This window comes from Capricornis sumatraensis, chromosome 3, assembly GCF_032405125.1.
Source record: "Capricornis sumatraensis isolate serow.1 chromosome 3, serow.2, whole genome shotgun sequence".
NCBI classification, from domain to species: domain Eukaryota; kingdom Metazoa; phylum Chordata; class Mammalia; order Artiodactyla; family Bovidae; genus Capricornis; species Capricornis sumatraensis.
The window spans coordinates 160077864-160096495 of record NC_091071.1 but is presented as its reverse complement, the minus strand read 5'-3'; the positions used below and the strand labels follow the sequence as shown (position 1 = coordinate 160096495).

Here is an 18632-nt window from a genome sequence, read left to right as displayed (position 1 = left end):
CAGCAGAGATGTGTCCACTCATTTTCAAATGGATGTGTACCCTAGCCAGGTGGACAGCTGAATATCTGATTTATTACTTTAATTGGGATTTAGCAGCAAATCCACTGAACCTTTCCAAGTTTGGAAAAAACAGTTTAAATATTGCCTTTAGGTAAGACCTGAAGCTGCAAACCAGTGACTGAGTAGTTGTTTTTGATCAAATGACGTGAAAACCCAAATAACAAGCAAATATTATTAAGAAAGCAACCCAATGTTCGAACTGGAAACATGTCAGAAAAAAAAAAAAGTCTCAGATCAACAGTGTTACAGGTTAAATTGTGTTGCCCCCAAATGCATCTGCCGAAGTCTTCATCACTTACTATTTCAAAATATCACTGCATTTGGAGGTAAGTCTTTGCTTATTTATTTTTTGCCTGTGCTGCCCCAGTTGTGGGAAATTAGTTCACTGACTAGGGATTGAACTCTGGCCCCCAGTGGAGTCCTAACCACTGGACTACCAGGGAATTCCCAGGCAGGGTCTTTAAAGAAGTAATTAAGTTAAAAACAGGTCACCAAGGCAGATGGTGATCCGAATCCAACATGACTGATGTCCTCATAAGAAGAGGTTGTGACGCAGATACACAGAGGAAAGACACCTGGAGAAGGAGGCCACCTACAAGCCAAGGAGAGAGGCCTCAGAAGAAATCAGCTCTGGGACACCTTGATCTCAGAGTCTCAGCCTCCAGAACTGTGAGAAAATGAATTTTTGTTTAAGCCACTCAGTCTGTGTATTTGTTTTGGAAGCCTTAGGAAACTAATACAAATATCCTAAGTACATTGAGCTAACATTTCATGTCTTTAGGTTGAATTCATGTGAGGCAGCACTCCCAAAATTTTGTTTACAGGAGGCTTAAAGATTTCCGGTCACCAAACTGGACTGAAATGGGCTCCTTGCAATTCATTTGCTGTTTCGTAGTGTCTTTGATTATAAAGATCAAAGGTGAAAGAAGGCAACTAGTACAAAAGCCTAAATAGCTTTCCATTCACTATTCTAGGAAGCAAGGGCCATACGTGTGTCAGGCTTCCAGCATTCAGGTTGCAAAGCCAGGCTCACCTGGGTGGCCAGGGGGTCCGGGACTCCCAGGAAGTCCCTCTGGTCCAGCAGGCCCCGAACGTCCAGGTGCGCCAGGTGGCCCTCTTTCGCCTTTCTTGCCCATGTCACCTGGCAATCCTGGATCTCCCTTAAATTCAGTCAAACACCTTTAAAATTCTCATATAAGCAGGATATGTGATCAGAATTAAGTATAAACTATGTTAGTTTGCATGTATTGATTTATTTAGCAATTCATGGTAAATGTCTGCTGTGAGACAGCACCCTGAAAACTTGCTGGAAACAAGATGGCTATGTAATTTGTGGGGTACAGTGCAAAATGAAAATGCACCTCTCTTGTTTTTTAAAAATAAACTTTTTAAAAGCAATTCAAGATAGAAATGGCAGCGCATTAAACCAAGCATGGAGTCCTTATCAGCATGGACCTCTGTGGCTACAGGGAGTCCTATGCCCAGGAAGATAGGAATATGATGGTAATTGCATACAGATGTGTGATAGATACAATCCCTGCCTTCATGGAACTTTAGAGACCACTGGGAGACAGATATTAACCACAAATGTATAAGTTCAAATTGTAATGTTTAACTCAGGTGTAAGAAGCAAGCAGAACAAATAGATATGTGTTCATCAAATACTCTGCATGCAGATAAATAAATGTAAAAAAACCTAAAACTTTCCATGGTCTTCTATTCATTAAATCTGTACCTCGCTTTTATGATAAGCCAGAACATATGGATTTGATAGTGACTTACAAAATCTTGAAGGTAGCTGATTAAAATACTACTCTGTTACTAAGATTTGCCAGCATGATAAAGCCAGCTCATTTTGTGTTCAGTGTACAGTTTTAAAAAATTTTCTTCTGTACTTACCTATGAAAAATTTAAATCTAAATGAAACTGTTCATTAATTGAATGAATTAAGTCAAATACAATTTCTCATAGAGGAAAAAAATGGAAAGAATCTCTCCCTGGCTTTCTGAGGATCTAGTTTAAAATAAAGGGCAAAGTAAATTTGTTTGTACTCCAAGTAATAAAGGGACTTTGTGGTTTCCAAAAATTTTTCTTTCTTGTTGATTTATAGCTGGAGGAAATCTTTAGGAAAGGTGGTATTTTATTGGCTCAAAAGAGAGTCAGGGAGAAAGTCCCCTAAGTAACAATTTTTACATTCTTTGGAATTATATACTCTTGAAAGTCTGAGACAAATAACAGACTCCTACAAAAGAAAAACAAACAAACAAAGAAAAACCCCGTCTCCAAACAATTTTCATTCAATTTCAGGATTGATGAAATCGATCTGGATTCAATTTTTCTTTGGATCCAATAGGCTTCCCCAGGGGTCCATGGAGCTACAAGTTAAAAAACCCCCTGCTGGTGGGAATTTCTGTTAGTTATTCTCTATCAGTCTCGCTCTGAATCTTAGTGTAGTTGCTATAGACAGAAAGGTTGGAAGAAGATAAACCTAAAGAACAACTGAGCCCCACTGAAACCTTTGGTTGCTGCAACAACATATAAGGGAGGACTTTGACAGAGCAGAAGCACTGAAAAACTGTGACAGGATAAATAAATCCTCTGTGAACGCAATGAAAATAAAGTTCTAAAACAATTAAGGAAGATAAATGTATCTTAGGAATTTTTTGTGTGTTTGCTTTTTAATAATGCTCTAAATTTATTTTATTTTAATCTTGTTATGTTTAATAAGTGTTTTTTATTATAAACTTGGGAAATTTATTTTTGTAAGCATGTGTGATTTGAATCCAGAGCAGAGACTGACCACTTTGTGCCATAAGAAAAACAAACAGTGCCTGGGCATCTTATATGGACCTGTGATCACCGACTCCCTCTAACAGCATACATACATTGCAGGGCCAGTTATGAGAAATATCTCATGGGTTGAAACTGGAGAAAATAAACTCAGGAGTTGAAACTGTGTGGTAGACATCCTCAGTTATGTGTGTGTGTGTGTGTGCTTAGTCGCTCAGTTGTGTCCGACTCTTTGCGATCCTGTGAACTGTAGCCCACCAGTCTCCTCTGTCCCTGGGGATTCTCCAGGCAAGAGAACTGGAGTGGGTTTCCATGCCCTCTTCCAGGGGATCTTCCCAACCCAGGGATCGAATCCAGGTCTCCAGCATTGCAGATGGATTCCTTATCAGGGAAGCCCACCAGGAAGCATACATAAATTGCAGGGCCAGTTATAAGAAATATCTTGGGGGTTGAAACTGGAGAAAATAAACTCAGAAGTTGAAACTGTGTGATAGACATCCTCAGTTATAGAGAGAGAGGGGGAAAAAAAAAAGAAGGCCAGACAAATGCCTGAAAATACAGTAATGTTTTCAATTCTCCTTGCCCACAATGAATCCAGATACTTGTTGATATTTAAAAGGACTCATTCCACTACCACAATGTAAATACTTTAGTGGCCTACATACCTTTGGTCCTGGTGGTCCTGGCCTTGCACCTTCTGAATAACCTGGCTCTCCCTTATCTCCTTGGAGACCATGAATACCCGGGAGGCCTGGACTTCCAGCTAGACCGGGGAACCCCACAGTTCCCTTCATTCCTTTAGTACCTGAAATGAGGAAAGAAATCAGGTAAAATAGGTAAAGGCAGAGATCTTGAAGGATTCTGTTTCTGACCTTTGCACAAACCATCTTTCTCCCAGGAAGTTGGTTTCTCAGAAGATCTAAAGCATCAGGTAGCCTCAATGGATGATTTTCTGCACAGTGTAAATATTTATTTCATTCTCATGTTCTTGCTGCATACAGGACCTTTGTCTAAGAGCATATCTAATTGTTTTACACCAACTCTCTACCAAGTGGAAAACCAAAGTGACAACACAAAAAATGTAGAATCAGGACTCATCATGAGGTTGTAGGCTCACAATAGGACCTTACGCATTACCTGGCACTCCCATGTTTCCCGTGCTTCCTGGGATACCACGTGGTCCTGGCTCACCAGGATTCCCAATGCTGCCCGGCTCTCCTCTGGGGCCTTAAGAACAAATAAATAGTCATAGGTTCTGTGTAGTTTCTGGACACAGTAGATGCTCAATGAACACTGTGGCTTGTACAAATGAATGAATCCAGAGCAACCAGACCAGCTGGTTTAGGTACTTGTTTAGCTGCCGCTATGCCTTCAAATAGGGAAGGGACTGGCAACTCAGAAAATGTACAATTAGAGAAAATTATATTTTGGTCAGCAGGCCTGGAGTTCAAACATCAAAATCATCCTAGGACCAAGGCCAGCAGGAAAAAAGGGGCTACTGTGACAATACAGTAATAGATTTCCAAATGCTGTAAGAAAATTTTATTACCATGCAATAAATTTCATCACTGATGTTGTCACGGGGAATAGGGGACTACTTTATTTATTTAAAAAATTACTTTACAAACTGAATAATGTGTTTAAAATAGAGGCAAATTTGGAAGCCTCTAAAGCATTTTCTTTTAATTTCATGGCTGCAATCACCATCTGCAGTGATTTTCGAGCCCCAAAAAGTAAAGTCTGACACTGTTTCCACTGTTTCCCCATCTATTTGCCATGAAGTGATGGGATGAGATGCTATGAGTTATCTGAATGTTGAGCTTTAAGCCAACTTTTTCACTCTCCTCTTTCACTTTCAAGAGGTTTTTTAGTTCTTCTTCACTTTCTGCCATGAAATTAAAAGGCTCTTACTCCTTGGAAGGAAAGTTATGACCAACCTAGATAGCATATTAAAAAGCAGAGACATCACTTTGTCAACAAAAGTCAGTCTAGTCACGGCTATAGGTTTTTCCAGCGGTCACGTATGGATGTGAGAGTTGGACTGTGAAGAAAGCTGAGCGCCGAAGAATTGATGCTTTTGAACTGTGGTGTTGGAGAAGACTCTTGAGAGTCCCTTGGACTGCAAGGAGATCCAACCAATCCATTCTGAAGGAGGATCAGCCCTGGGTGTTCTTTGGAAGGACTGATGCTAAAGCTGAAACTCCAGTACTTTGGCCACCTCATGCGAAGAGTTGACTCATTGGAAAAGACTCTGATGCTGGGAGGGATTGGGGGAAGGCGGGGAAGGGGATGACAGAGGATGAGATGGCTGGATGGCATCACCAACTCGATGGACATGAGTTTGAGTGAACTCCGTGAGTTGGTAATGGACAGGGAGGCCTGGCGTGCTGCAATTATGGGGTCGCAAAGAGTCAGACATGACTGAGTGACTGAACTGAACTGAACTGAAAGCATTTTCTTACTTTCTTCCAGGATATATGATATTGTAATAAATTATAGTATACAATACATACCAGCAATTTCAAAATAACATTTTGAATGCAAAATAGAACTTCATGTAGGTTAATATTTTTAGTTAAGACAGGCTGACCACAATTTGGTTAAATTATAAGAAGCAAATTCCTGTTGGGACAACGTCGGGGCAGAATTCATATTCTAAAAACACATTTTTGTTAAATTTAGGCCTAGGAAAACTTAACACCTGTTATTCCTATTAGAGAATCAGTCATACCTGGTGGTCCTGGTGGTCCAGGAAGCCCTGGGAGTCCTTTTATACCTGGTAACCCTGGAATGCCTCTGTATCCTTTCTCACCAGGCTTTCCTGCAAGTCCTAATGTTAAAAAACCATGTGTTAAATATACAGGTTAGAATTCTATCAGACTTTTCCAATCCTGATTAAAATTTATTAGCTATTATTATAGTATACATAGAATATTTGTTAAGAGCATGAGCAGATTTAGGCTTATATTTTATTTAAAAAGAGTGTTAAATGAGATAACACATAAAAACCATTGGCACAGTTCCTGGCATGAGTTAGGTATAGTTCTCAAAGAACACTAGCAATTATCATAATGTTTACACTTTAAACCAATATTTTAGGAATTAGTGACCTAAACACAGCTCTTCTCTTTTTTCTTTAATTAATGACAGAGGGTCATCTACTCCGGTATTCTTATTTAGACTACTACATTCTTAATCCACCTATTACAACTATAATTTACTAAGTAACTGGTTTATGGAAGACATTACTTTCTTTTAATTGTCTGATTTAACCTTCAGGCAATCTCAATGAATTCTTGAGCCTTTTCAGACTGGGTGGTGAGATGAGAAAATTGAGACTCCTTAAGAAGTCAGTCAACTAATGTAGAGTTACAACATCAGTTAGTGGTAATGCTGGGATCTGAACCCAGTCCCACAACACCATCCTGCTTTTCCTAAAGCATGGATTTGATCACATTATTCTCCTGCTAAAAAATATTCATTGCCTCTCTTTTGCCTACAGAGTAAACGATGAATTCCCTTCATGGCGCTTAGAGCATTCTACAATCTGTCCATGGCCTGGCTTATGCCTTTCCTCACGCAGAGTCACTTCCTTTGTCTGTTTCCCTGCTTACATATTCATTCATTCTCATATGGGTTGAGTACTAGTTAATAGACAGGTCCTGTTTTGAGTACTGGAGACATAAGTAAATCACATTCCCTTTGTCCCAGTTTTCAGTATTTAATTGGAGAGAGCCAAATAAAAAATCACCACGCAGTGAGAGAGTTTCTGTAACAGAGTTGGGCACAATGTGCTACAGGTAAGAATTCTGAGGAGGGGGAATTTTAAAATTTTTATTCGGTTTTTATTTTTGGCTGCACCATGAGGCATTAAGGATCTTAGTTCTCCAACCAGGAAACCAACTTGGACCTCCTGCATTGGGAGCACAGAGTCTTAACCACTGCACCACCAGGGAAGTCCCAAGAAGAGGGGATATTTTTAAGCTCAATCTTGAAGACCAAGCGGGAGCCAGCTGGATGGAGAAAGCATGCAATGGAGCAGGAATTCCCAGACAAGAAAATACATGTGTGAAGGGGTGGTGAGTGGCAAGAGGTGAGAATTTTTTCTTTTGTAACTTTTGTTTTTTTCCATATGTGTCCTTTATCATAACCTAAAATATGTATTATTTAGTTTATTCATTTGCTTTGTTTTTTAAGGGGTGGCAAATGACTGCCTGTGGGCCAAATTCGGCTTAATGTTTTATGGCTGGAGATCCAAGGATGGCTTTCACATTTATGTGGGTTGTAAATAAACAAACACCAAAGAAGAATAGGCAGCTAGGGTCACAGGTGGTCCACAAAGCCTAAGATATTTACTACCTGGTCCTGGATATAAATCATTTCAGAGACATGACTGCCACTTTTCTCCACTGAGCTGTTAGTTTCCTCATGACCAGGATATTAGCACTGCTTTGTTTACCGCTCTGTCTTTAGGACAGAGTAAAATGCCCCGTCAGTAGGTTCTAAAAATAATTGTTGAGTAGATAAATGTTATGTGGCTGGAGAGGTAGGCGAAGGGCAAGTGGTAGAGAAACTTGGATGCCGGTCTAAGAAAGTTGAATTCTTAAAGCAAGGGGAGACTTGGAAAGATTTTAAGCCAAGAATATTCCTTGCTCATTTGAAACCTACTCACAATTTAAATACTCCTTCATGGAGGGTTTTTAAAAAATTTTATTTTATTGAAGTATAGTTGACTTACAATGTTGTGTTATTTCTGTTGTATACAAAGTAATTCAGTAGTTATATGCATATATTCTTTTTCATATTATTTTCCATTATAGTTTATTACAGGATATTGAATATAGTTTCCTGTGCCCATGGAGGCTTCTTTGACTACCCCATCTGAGGTGTTCTCTGCTTTGTTCATCTCCCACAGAGCTCAGTGTCTTGGTACCCAGCCGACAGCAGAGTGAGAAGGCTGAGTACAGACTTTGCTTTTTTACCTTTTTATTTTGTATTGGAGTATAGCTGATTAACAAACAATGCTGTGACAGTTTCAGGTGAACAGGGAAGGGAGCCAGTCATACGTACACATGTATCCATTCGCCCTCAATGAGTATGGACTTTGGAACCACATCAGAGTGAGGTCCACCTCTGCACTTCTATCAGAATGACACTGAGTAATTTGACCTTTCTATTTCCCATCTGTAAAATGGGATGATAGCAATCATCTATTCGTACTGTTGTTGTGAAAATTAAATGAGTCAATATTTGTAGAATTTGGAATAGTACCTGCATGTGGGAAGGGCTTCACAGATCTTTGCTAAAAGTAACACAACAGTTCTATTGTATTATTCATTTTCTTTTTGTTGTTTAGTTGCTAAGTCATATCTTACTCTTTGTGACCCCAGGGACTGTAGCCTACCATGATCCTCTGTCCATGGGATTCCCCAGGCAAGGATACTGGAGTGGGTTGCCATCTCCTTCTCTTTGTACGTACGCCTAAATCTCCCAAGCAGACTCCTCAAGGAGAGGAAGACTGCTTTTTCTGTACCCTTAATAGCTCTTCCACTATTTGCAATGGATGTCTTCAAGTTAGAAATTCAGATAAAAAAATGAATCATATTGAAATTAGAGAGGCCTAGAGAGTATGATCTTTTGCTGTTGTTGTTCACGCTCTGCTCCTTGGTTATGTGTTTGAAAAGCCAAAAGGAAACATACAGGACAGCCTCCATGTATACTGTACTTTGTTGCTAAGTCACTGCTAAGTCACTTCAGTTGTGTCCGATTCTGTGCGACCCCATAGACGGCAGCCCACCAGGCTCCCCCGTCCCTGGGATTCTCCAGGCAAGAACACTGGAGTGGGTTGCCATTTCCTTCTCCAGTGCAGGAAAGTGAAAAGTGAAAGTGAAGTCGCTCAGTCGTGCCCGACCTTCAGCGACCCCATGGACTGTAGCCTACCAGGCTCCTCCGTCCGTGGGATTTTCCAGGCAAGAGTACTGGAGTGGGGTGCCATCGCCTTCTCCGACTGTACTTTGTTAGAAGCATAGAAATAACATGCGTCCCTCTATATTTCACAGAAACTACTTTTTAACTATAAATTAGTCTCCATTGTGCATTCATGATGTTAGAGCCAAATTGTAGTTTATGCAGGCACAGATATGCTATTCATATTTTTTTTTCCCAAAATGTTTGCAACACTACTTAAATCATCTAGACTGGACATTTGTGCCAGTATTTTTTTTTTTTCTTTTTATATCTTGACTTAGACCAGTTCTAGAGGAGTTTTATAAAATTAATACTACTTTCTATTTCACTGCTAAAAATGCAACACAATCTTCTGTATGCACCTAGAACTAAACTATCTCCTTGACAGCAGATTAGAGGGGGACCATTCCAAAGACCTTAGAGTTAGGCATGACTAAAGTGACTTAGAAAGTATGCACACACCCCAAAGACCTTGACTTGCTCATTTTCCTTTACAGAAAAAAAGATTGTAGTTTTTTCCAATGTTTAGCCTTTTTTTTTTTAAGTTAGAGAATCAGTTGGATTCAATCACTCTCCAGAACACTGGTCGAAGTCACTTATGTGAAGTCCTTCCTAATTCTAGGAGAGATGGCTATTTAGCTTGCCAGCTTGTTCTACAGAATTCTATACAAAATTTTAAAATCAAATCTGTACTTGAACTGTAAATCCCTACCTGAAAAACAAAATATTTGTTGAATACAATCTGACTTCTCAAAATTGATTACAAATTACCCAAAACTGTATATGGTTTTGCAACTACAAACACATTATCTTCCCTGCTGTATAAGTTTGATCTGCAAACATTTAATTTTACCCAGCAATTCTGTTTTTACTAAAGTTACTCAATTTGCTCAAGAAGACTGCAAGGCAGACTTTCTTAAATTTTGATTTAATATTGATTGCATTGATCATATAACAAAACCTGTCATACAAAGAGCTTAAATAATTTGAAATAATGTGAATGGGTTTGCATTTGAACTTAACAGTTATAGCTAACAATTCTCAGCCTTTTTAAGGTACTACTGACTTATAATCAAAACATATTTTCTCTTCAGTAATGATTCTCTAAAGGTCTCTGAGCATGAGAAGCAGTTATTAGATGCAATCAGAAAAATTCATCCTGGCAGTTGATCAAATAGAGAATTTGAAGTGGAGGTTTCTATTCCAGCCAGCGAACTTTTTTATGTTGAGTTTTCTAAAGGTTTCCTTTTCACCATTCTTGGCCAAAGGGGGGGCTTTGAGGCTTAGAATCTAAAAATCGACTAGTGATAGTTTAAAGACAGCAGACTGAAATGCAGAATTAACTTAGAAATAAAAAGTTATGATTAAAGAGGCGATGTATTATTGTTAAAGCACACAAAACCCAGTTCTAGTGGAACTCAGCCATCAACTGGCTTTGTGAGCTTGGGTGCAAAATTAAACCCTGGTCCTCACTGTGCTCATATGCCAACTAAAGGGATTTTCCTGGATAATTTCTTAGTCCCAGAATCAGCTCTGATGTTCTGGTCTAAATGTAAAGAAGTCTTTACCTTTGAGTCCTGGCTCCCCTTTGTCCCCCACTAAGTGGAATATCTGAGGAGACCCGGGAGCTCCTCTGTCTCCCTGTTCCCCTCTGGCTCCTGGAGGTCCTCTCGCGCCCTTTACTCCTGGAATTCCAAAGCTCCCTAAAAGACAGGAATAACAGCATCACTTCCTTAATTCTTTAGAAGTCCATGAGGATTCAAAAGCTAACCATGCTTATCATAAAACAAGACAAATAAACCAAAAAAGGTTAATAGGGCTAAGAACTTGATGAATAGTTGCTCCCAAACAGGCAGCCACATGAGGGTAGTGGTCAAAGCCTATAGGGAGAAAAATATGCCTCTATTCAAATTGGAAAAAGGAATACAGAAATCTGCAAAATTAAATATACAATTCCCTCAGAAATACTTTCTCCTCAAAGAATAAAATATAATTTATTTTTCTACTAATTAAATGAATATTGTTCATACCTTCTAATAGCTGGAAAATACTCCATCACTTACCCCTCTGTCCTGGGGTGCCTGGGTTCCCAGGAGGCCCTGGGGGACCAATGTTGCCTGGAAACCCCATCATCCCCATCATTCCTTTTTCACCTGTGGAAAGAAATTAACACAAGGCAGCACACGTTGTAAATAATGAAAAAAGCAAATACTCCATAAAATAAAGTATACTTAGAGGAAAGAGACTTGAAAAAATGGTTTCAGTAAATAGGAAAATAATCATAACAGTCTAGGAGATGGGTCAGGAAATGGCCTTTTTCTTACATCACAGATGTAGAAGTCATTGGTAGTATATCAAACTTGTGGGTGAGGAGAGACTATGGCTGAAGTTCGGGAGACTTTCCTCCTTCCAACCCTTCACCAATAACTTTCTGTTATATTCCCTTATCATACTTCCTTCACAGCCTTTGTCTCTAGATGAATTTAGTTCTTCAGTGTATTTGTTATTGTGTCCCCACTGTCGGAGGTGGAATCTTATTCAGCAATGTGTCTCTAGGGCCTGGAACAGTGATGGCATATACTAGAGGCTCAGTAGTATAAATGAAAGGTTAATTAGCAGATTGAGTCCTTTTTCAATTTCTTTAAAACTTTTTAAAATTTGAGTATAATTGTTTTACAGTGTTATATTAGTTTCTGTTGCTGTAAGTATACACATCAGTCAGTCAGTTCAGTCGCTCAGTTGTGTCCGACTCTTTGTGACCCCATGTATCGCAGCACACCAGGCCTCCCTGTCCATCACCAACTCACGGAGTTCACTCAGAGTCACGTCCATCGAGTCCGTGATGCCATCCAGCCATCTCATCCTCGGTCATCCCCTTCTCCTCCTGCCCCCAATCCCTCCCAGCATCAGAGTCTTTTCCAATGAGTCAACTCTTCGCATGAGGTTGCCAAAGTACTGGAGTTTCAGCTTTAGCATCATTCCTTCCAAAGAAATCCCAGGGCTGATCTCCTTCAGAATGGACTGGTTGGATCTCCTTGCAGTCGAAGGGACTCTCAAGAGTCTTCTCCAACACCACAGGTCAAAAGCATCAATTCTTTGGTGCTCTGCCTTCTTCACAGTCCAACTCTCACATCGATACATGACCACAGGAAAGACCATATTCCCTCCCTTTAGAGCTTCCCTCCCACTCCACCACATTCCAGCCCTCCAGGTCGTCACAGAGCACCGAGGCAAGCTCCCTGCGCTACGCTGCAACTTCCCACTAGCTCCCTATTTTACACATGGTCGTGCATACACGTCAGTGCTGTTCTGGGCTCTTCTTGTGAGCAGAGATCCGCGAGGTCCTTACACCACAAGACTGTTGAAACCTTCTCCCCCAAACATACAAACCATAAAAAGTGATGAAATAAAATGAAATATAAGGGAATACTAGGAACCATGATATGCCACAAAGTTAGATAACTTAGACAAAAAGGACAAATTGTTAGAGAGGCACAGATTACCAAAATTAACTCAAGAAGAAATCAAAAGTCTGAATAGATCCATAAGAAGTGAAAAGATTGAATTTGTAATTTTATTTTTCTCCTAGGAGTTTTACTGTTACAGGTCTTAAAGTCTTTTTTTGCTTGTTTTTGTCGTTGTGAGTTTTTATTTTTTTCTTTATATATATATATTATTGAAGTATAGTCGACTGACAAAGTTTCAGGTGCACAGCAAGGTGATTCAATCATACATAGACACATATATTATTTTTGAGATTATTTCCCATTATCAGTTATTAAAAGATATTAAGTATAGTTCCCTGTGCTATATAGTAAACCTGTTATTTGTTGCATATTTATTTTTTTAAATTAGAAATCTAGCATTCTATTCCTGCTAAGGCAAACAAGTAGAAACATGACTGACAAAACAACAGTAACTTAAAAGGAAAATGTGGAAGAAGAGGGAAGAAGAATAACAAAAGCAAGGGTACCTGGTGGCCCTAAAAATCCTGGATTTCCTGGATATCCTTTTGGACCAGGTGGTCCCATCTCCCCTCGGTGACCTGGCATTCCTGGTAGTCCAGGTTCTCCAGGAAATCCTGACCTATCCAAGCCCGGGATCCCTGGGTCTCCCTTTGGCCCTGTTTCACCTCTTCTGCCTGTATATAAATGAATGAATGAAAAAATGAACACACAATTGCTTTCCCCACCAAGTCCAGATATATTTCATGGCTGTAAATATTTAGCTCTGCGATTTGAGCAAATCACACACTTATCTAATTGATTGATTTAGTTGATTGATTTAGGTCCCCTTTTGTAGAATTCGAAGATCCCTTCTGGCTTTAAGATTCTGTGTTTCAGTGCTTCATGAAGTGATGATAGTGTAGAATTTAGACTCGTTCTCTAGTCCTGCAGGCACATCTTGGGATGCACTTTCTGACACTGGCTCAACCTTTAACCTGCAGGACTGGTACTGAACCGCTCATCTGGCAAGTCTCAGATGCTTCTGGAAACAGTAATAGCACCACTACAACAATTTACATTTTAGCTAAAATTTTGCTTGTGAACGTATTAGAAGTATGGTAGCTGAGTCCTAAAGGATTTTTTTTTCCTCTCCAAAATAGTTCACAAATCTGGTTGAAAGAAGCCAAAAAAATAAAATTTCCATGACCACCTAATCTTCATAATTAGATTTATTTTCATATTCTATCTTTCATGTTGCTTGTAAAGCAACTGACTATATGTTCTAGTTTGTAACTTGTAAACATATATCTTTGCATACATTCACTCTGTTTCAATAATTAGGATAAATTGACCACTTTAATATATGTATGAAAGTATTCAAGGTAAAATGTTTTTGAGAGTTTATATGTATATGTATATATGTAAATATATATCTGTATGTAATTTCAGTGTTTATATTTTCTTGCATACAAGACACAGACCAATTTTACTGTAACTTCAGGAAACTTCAGGTTTCTTACTCTATCGGTGGTACTCATTGCAATGAATCTATGACAACAGGTTTCTGTTTTTGAAATCACTTTTCCCACGGAACAGTGGTCAGGACTTGTTACTGGACAGTTCTCATGTTAGGCAGCAAAGCTCAGAGTAGGAGTCTCATGTCACTTGCCCACCTGGTGATTGGTTTCAAGGGCCTTCCCCTACCTTGTTGCCCTTTCAATCCATTTAAGCCTGGAAGTCCTTGAGCTCCCCTGGGGCCCTCTGTGCACCTTCCTGGGGGCCCTCTTTCTCCAGGTGGCCCGGGCTTCCCTGGATCCCCTGCAAAAGAGAGTCCAAAACACAATAAGGTCCCAAACCCAGGGTCTTAGTACTGCTATTCCAGTCATTCTCCTATAACTTTCCCCCCTGAATGGAACTTATATTTAGTGCCATTGATAGTACCATAATCCTATGTCTAATACAGAGGACACTGGTTAAAAGAAAAGAAGGAAGGAGGGAAGAAAGGGGGAACAAAGTTACGGCAGCAATGGAATGGAAAGTTGAATGGAAAAATAATTAAGCCTCCCGCATTCTATTTATTGAGCTAGAAGCTTGTTTGAGAAGAATTCTTCACTTGTAGAGCACTTACACACTCAAATGGCAGCATTGTAGCTGAGCTCACAGTGGAAAAAGGTAACCATACTTGCTATTGTACCTCGTGGTCCATCAAGCCCCCCAGTTCCTGGAACTCCAGGGAGACCCGGAAGTCCAGGGAGTCCAATTTCTCCATTTTCCCCAGCGCTGCCTCTTTCTCCTGGCAAACCTGGTGCTCCGGGTTCTCCAGGCATGGCTAGTCCTGGCTCTCCCTAGAGCACAAAAATGATGTTAGTTTCACTGCATCATGCTTTCAAATCCTTACTGACTATAGACTGGTCTTTAGAGCTTATTTACTTGAAAATAATATCTCCAAGATGGAGGTTCTACACCCCTTTTTGCATAGTCACCACCATTCCATCCACTTCCCTTTTTCAACTCTAGTTGCTGACTTTTTAAATAAAATTGTGCTTACTAATTCTTCCTGGCCTCCACTTTTTAAGAACACTCTGGAATTTTCTACAGTCTAGATATCTCTCCTTTTGATAGTTTTTCTCATAGCTATCCATGTTTGTTTCTAAAGTTCTCCCATTTTAAGAACTCTGAATGCTTCTGAAGATCAAGGAAAAAATAGAGAGGCAACTTGGTATTCTGACACCTTCCATCTCCCTTCTAAAGGGGAGGAATGATTTAAAGAAACTTAAAAAAACCAGTATCTTGGTCATCTACAAATACATTGATAATTTCTGCCTACAGAGCATCCTGACTGGCAGGGGCATACAAACTGGCCAACTGTAATTGCCCCTCTACTCCCCCATATTAGTCTAATTTTAATTCTCCAAGACCTTGATTCCTGGGAGGCCTGGCTTTCCAGGTAAGCCTGGCTTTCCCATTTCTCCAGGACAACCTGGTGATCCTTTGGTTCCTGGAAACCCTTGGTCACCTAGAGAAAAAATAATAAAGGTTATAAGATAAGTCTTAAAAGAGCCTAAGCAGTAGCTCTCTCATCTTAAAGTGCTTTTGCAAGGCAAGCAGCCTTAGGTGTTTTCATGAAAGTTTGAAAAGTGAGAAAGACAACTGCTAAAAAAGTCAATTCCAAATTAGACTACACTGGTTCCCAGTTTTAAAAAATTACCTTCTGTAATTTTGTTGTTTAGAGCCGCTAAATTCTGGCAATTCTAGTTTAAACCACTGATACTAATTGACAATTTGGCTGCCTTTTAAAAAAAGTATATTTCACATATAGTATACAGCCAAATGAATTTTTACATGGCTGTCTGATGTGAGCACTGACTCATCGGAAAAGACCCTGATACTGGGGAAAATTGAGGGCAAGAGGAGATGAGGGCAAAAGAGGATGAGATGGTTGGATGGCATCATCAACTCAATGGACATGAGTTTGAGCAAACTCTGGGAGATGGTGAAGGACAGGGAAGCCTGGCATGCTGCAGTCCATGGGGTTAAAAGAGTTGGACATGACTGAGTGACTGAACAACAGCAACAACAAAGTACAGGTATCTTCTAAGAATAATAAATTCCTTACAATCCCACAATCAAAAAGAATCATTGTTACCATTTTGGTGGATTTCCTTCCAGTTTTTTTCTGTGCATTTAAAAAAATATGATTGAGATGAGATTGCATAAAATGTGAATTCTTCCTTTTTTGCTTAAAATTATTGTAAGATTTTTTTTCCCCCATTTAAGACTAGTGGAAAACATCATTTTTAAGGATTTAATGGATATTTATATGCTATTCATTACATGTGTTTACATTTTATATATATCCACAATGTGTTTAAAATTTTTCGCAAACTTACCCTTAGGTCCAGGAGGCCCAGGGAATCCAATTCCTGGAAATCCTGGTTCACCGTCAGGCCCTGGGAGACCCAGATCACATTCTCCTGTGGATCCAGGGATACCTTGAAAACACACAGACATCCATGTCGGCACCTTCCCTGTATCTTGCCATAAAACAAGATGTTTGTTTCTGCATTGTCCCAGACCTTTTTGGAAATTAAGAAATAATAACCCCAACTTCCTACCCATTCCTATCTAATGAGCTTATCATTAGGAAGCACAAATAGTTTTTAAAAGTTTTATTTTTAATTGGAGGATAATTACTTTATAAATTGTGGTGGTTTCTGCCTTACACCAGCATGAATCAGCCATAGGTATACACATGTCTCCTTCCTCTCAAATCTCCCTCCCACTCCCCACCCCATCTGACCCCTCTAGGTTGTCACAGCGCAGTGGCTTTGGTTCCCTGCATCGTACAGCAAATTCCCACTGGCTGTCTATTTACATATGATGATGTACATGTTTCAATGCTACTCTCTCAAATCATCCCACCTTCTCCTCTCCCCACTGTGTGCAAAAGTCTGACCTTTATGTCTGCATCTCCTTTGCTGCCCTGCAAATAGGATCATCAGTACCATTTTTCTGGATTCCATATATATGCATTAATATATGATATTGTCATAATTTTGAACATATAATTTAACTTCTAAAATGAATTATTTTTTATATCTTGAACTATATGCCCCCCTCCCCCCAACCATGAATGTTATGTTAAGTTTTAGATGATGTTGGCAAAGAAATTAAGCTTTCAAATGAAGAAGCTATGGGAACTGTCCCAATCAACCATCAGTTCACATTGCTTGCTCCTCCACCAAAAATCCAGGAAGTCTGTTCTTCTCTCTAATCCCTCTTAAAGAATTGTACTGATTCTCTTTTGGAATCAGAAGTACTAATGGGAATAGTCCAGATAACCTCAAAGGACAACAGCAAGTCTCCTGTCTGTTAGCTTGTCCCCTGTGGCCTGAGCTCTTTATTGGAGCCAATGAATCTATTTTCCTTCTAATGGGAGAGTTATAATCAGGAGAGTCAGGGTGCCATCTGTTCCCATGTACCAGACGTGGTAAAGGGGATACTCACCAGGTGGACCCCGGGGACCAGCTCGGCCTGGAGGCCCAGGGGGTCCTGGGGGCCCTGGGACTGGTGTCGAAACACCAGTTTCTCCCTCAGGACCTTAAGAAAATTTACATCATAAGATTGGTTTACATATTGAAGTTTTTATTTGTTCAGAAGGGAAAAACATAATTATAAGGGATTCATAAACATACCCCAAAGGATATAAAAAATAATCTCTGCTTCCATAGGCTTCAAACCTAGCTTAAAGATGACCAGCTCATAGAAACTCTTATTCAATTGACAAATATTTATAAGCATCTGTTATTGGCTAAGCCTTGTTTTAGTTAATAGTCCAACATGCTAATCTATTAAAAGAGAACCTATTCTAAAAAAAATATTGATATATGGAATTCAGCCTAACTGCTAGTGAGTACTGGTAGGGTATTTATTTATTGGGTGACTAGTTTTCACAGGAAGACAGTATAGTTTACTGAATAAAACACAAACTGAGGCTTGACAAGTTGAACTGGGCTTGAATCTTGGCCCTGCTCTTTGTAAGGTCTGTGAGCTTGGGCATGTTTTCTAATCCGAGTTCCTCATGTGTTGAAGAAATAATGACTGCCTCCCAGCTGAAGATTTGAGATAACGTTCTGACCAAAGTGTGTGTGTGTGAAGTCCTTGCTTCAGTTGTGTCTAACTTTCTGCAACCCCAAGGACCATAGCCTGCCAGGCTCCTCTGTCCATGGCATTTCCCAGGAAAAATACTGGAGTGGGTTGCCGTGCCCTCCTCCAGGGGATCTTCCCAACCCAGGGATCAAACCTGGGTCTCCTGATTCTCACGCATTGCAGGCAGATTCTTTACTGCTGAGCTACTAGATAAGCCCGTTGAAAACAGTGGCCAATATTAAAACAATTTTTACTCATTAGAACAACCCATATATTCATATATTTATAGAAAATATGTTTATAGTAATGTGATGGGACAAATTTGATGATAATATATTTTATGACAATGGAGTCCTTCATTAAAATTCCCTTTGAAAGAACAGAGGAGGATTTGAAGATGGATTAGAAGAAGGTAAACATTCGTTAAAGGGACAGATGGTAAATAATTTAGACTTTATGGTCCAGATGTGTCTCTGTTGAAATAACTCTGCTTTCCTAGTGTGAGAATAGTGAGGAACAATCTGTGTGCCAATAAAACTTAATAGGAAATACAGCTTTTAGTGTCTATTGTATTGCCTATAATTTTCATGTCACAAAATATTATTCAAAAAAATTTTTCCAATAAATTGAAAATATAAAAACCACTCAGCTTGTAGACTATAAGTAGGTGGTGGGCTGGATTTAGACTGTGGTCTGCTATAGTGTGCCAATCTTTGGATT

At 39.5% G+C, this 18632-nt stretch overlaps 1 protein-coding gene across 1 annotated transcript in view; it reads right to left on the bottom strand.

Moving 5' to 3' along the window:
- COL4A3 (collagen type IV alpha 3 chain) overlaps positions 1-18632 on the bottom strand; it is a 159053-nt gene that overhangs the window by 19649 nt on the left and 120772 nt on the right. Inside the window, exons 27-38 of the mRNA XM_068967501.1 lie at positions 17271-17363; positions 16154-16255; positions 15182-15279; positions 14458-14608; positions 13968-14081; positions 12791-12958; positions 10881-10970; positions 10386-10520; positions 5582-5680; positions 3988-4077; positions 3516-3655; positions 1094-1220 (exon numbers count right to left, since the gene is read on the bottom strand). Of these exons, the coding sequence (XP_068823602.1) occupies positions 1094-1220; positions 3516-3655; positions 3988-4077; positions 5582-5680; positions 10386-10520; positions 10881-10970; positions 12791-12958; positions 13968-14081; positions 14458-14608; positions 15182-15279; positions 16154-16255; positions 17271-17363 (1407 nt within the window). The remainder of the gene's footprint in view (positions 1-1093; positions 1221-3515; positions 3656-3987; positions 4078-5581; positions 5681-10385; positions 10521-10880; positions 10971-12790; positions 12959-13967; positions 14082-14457; positions 14609-15181; positions 15280-16153; positions 16256-17270; positions 17364-18632) is intronic.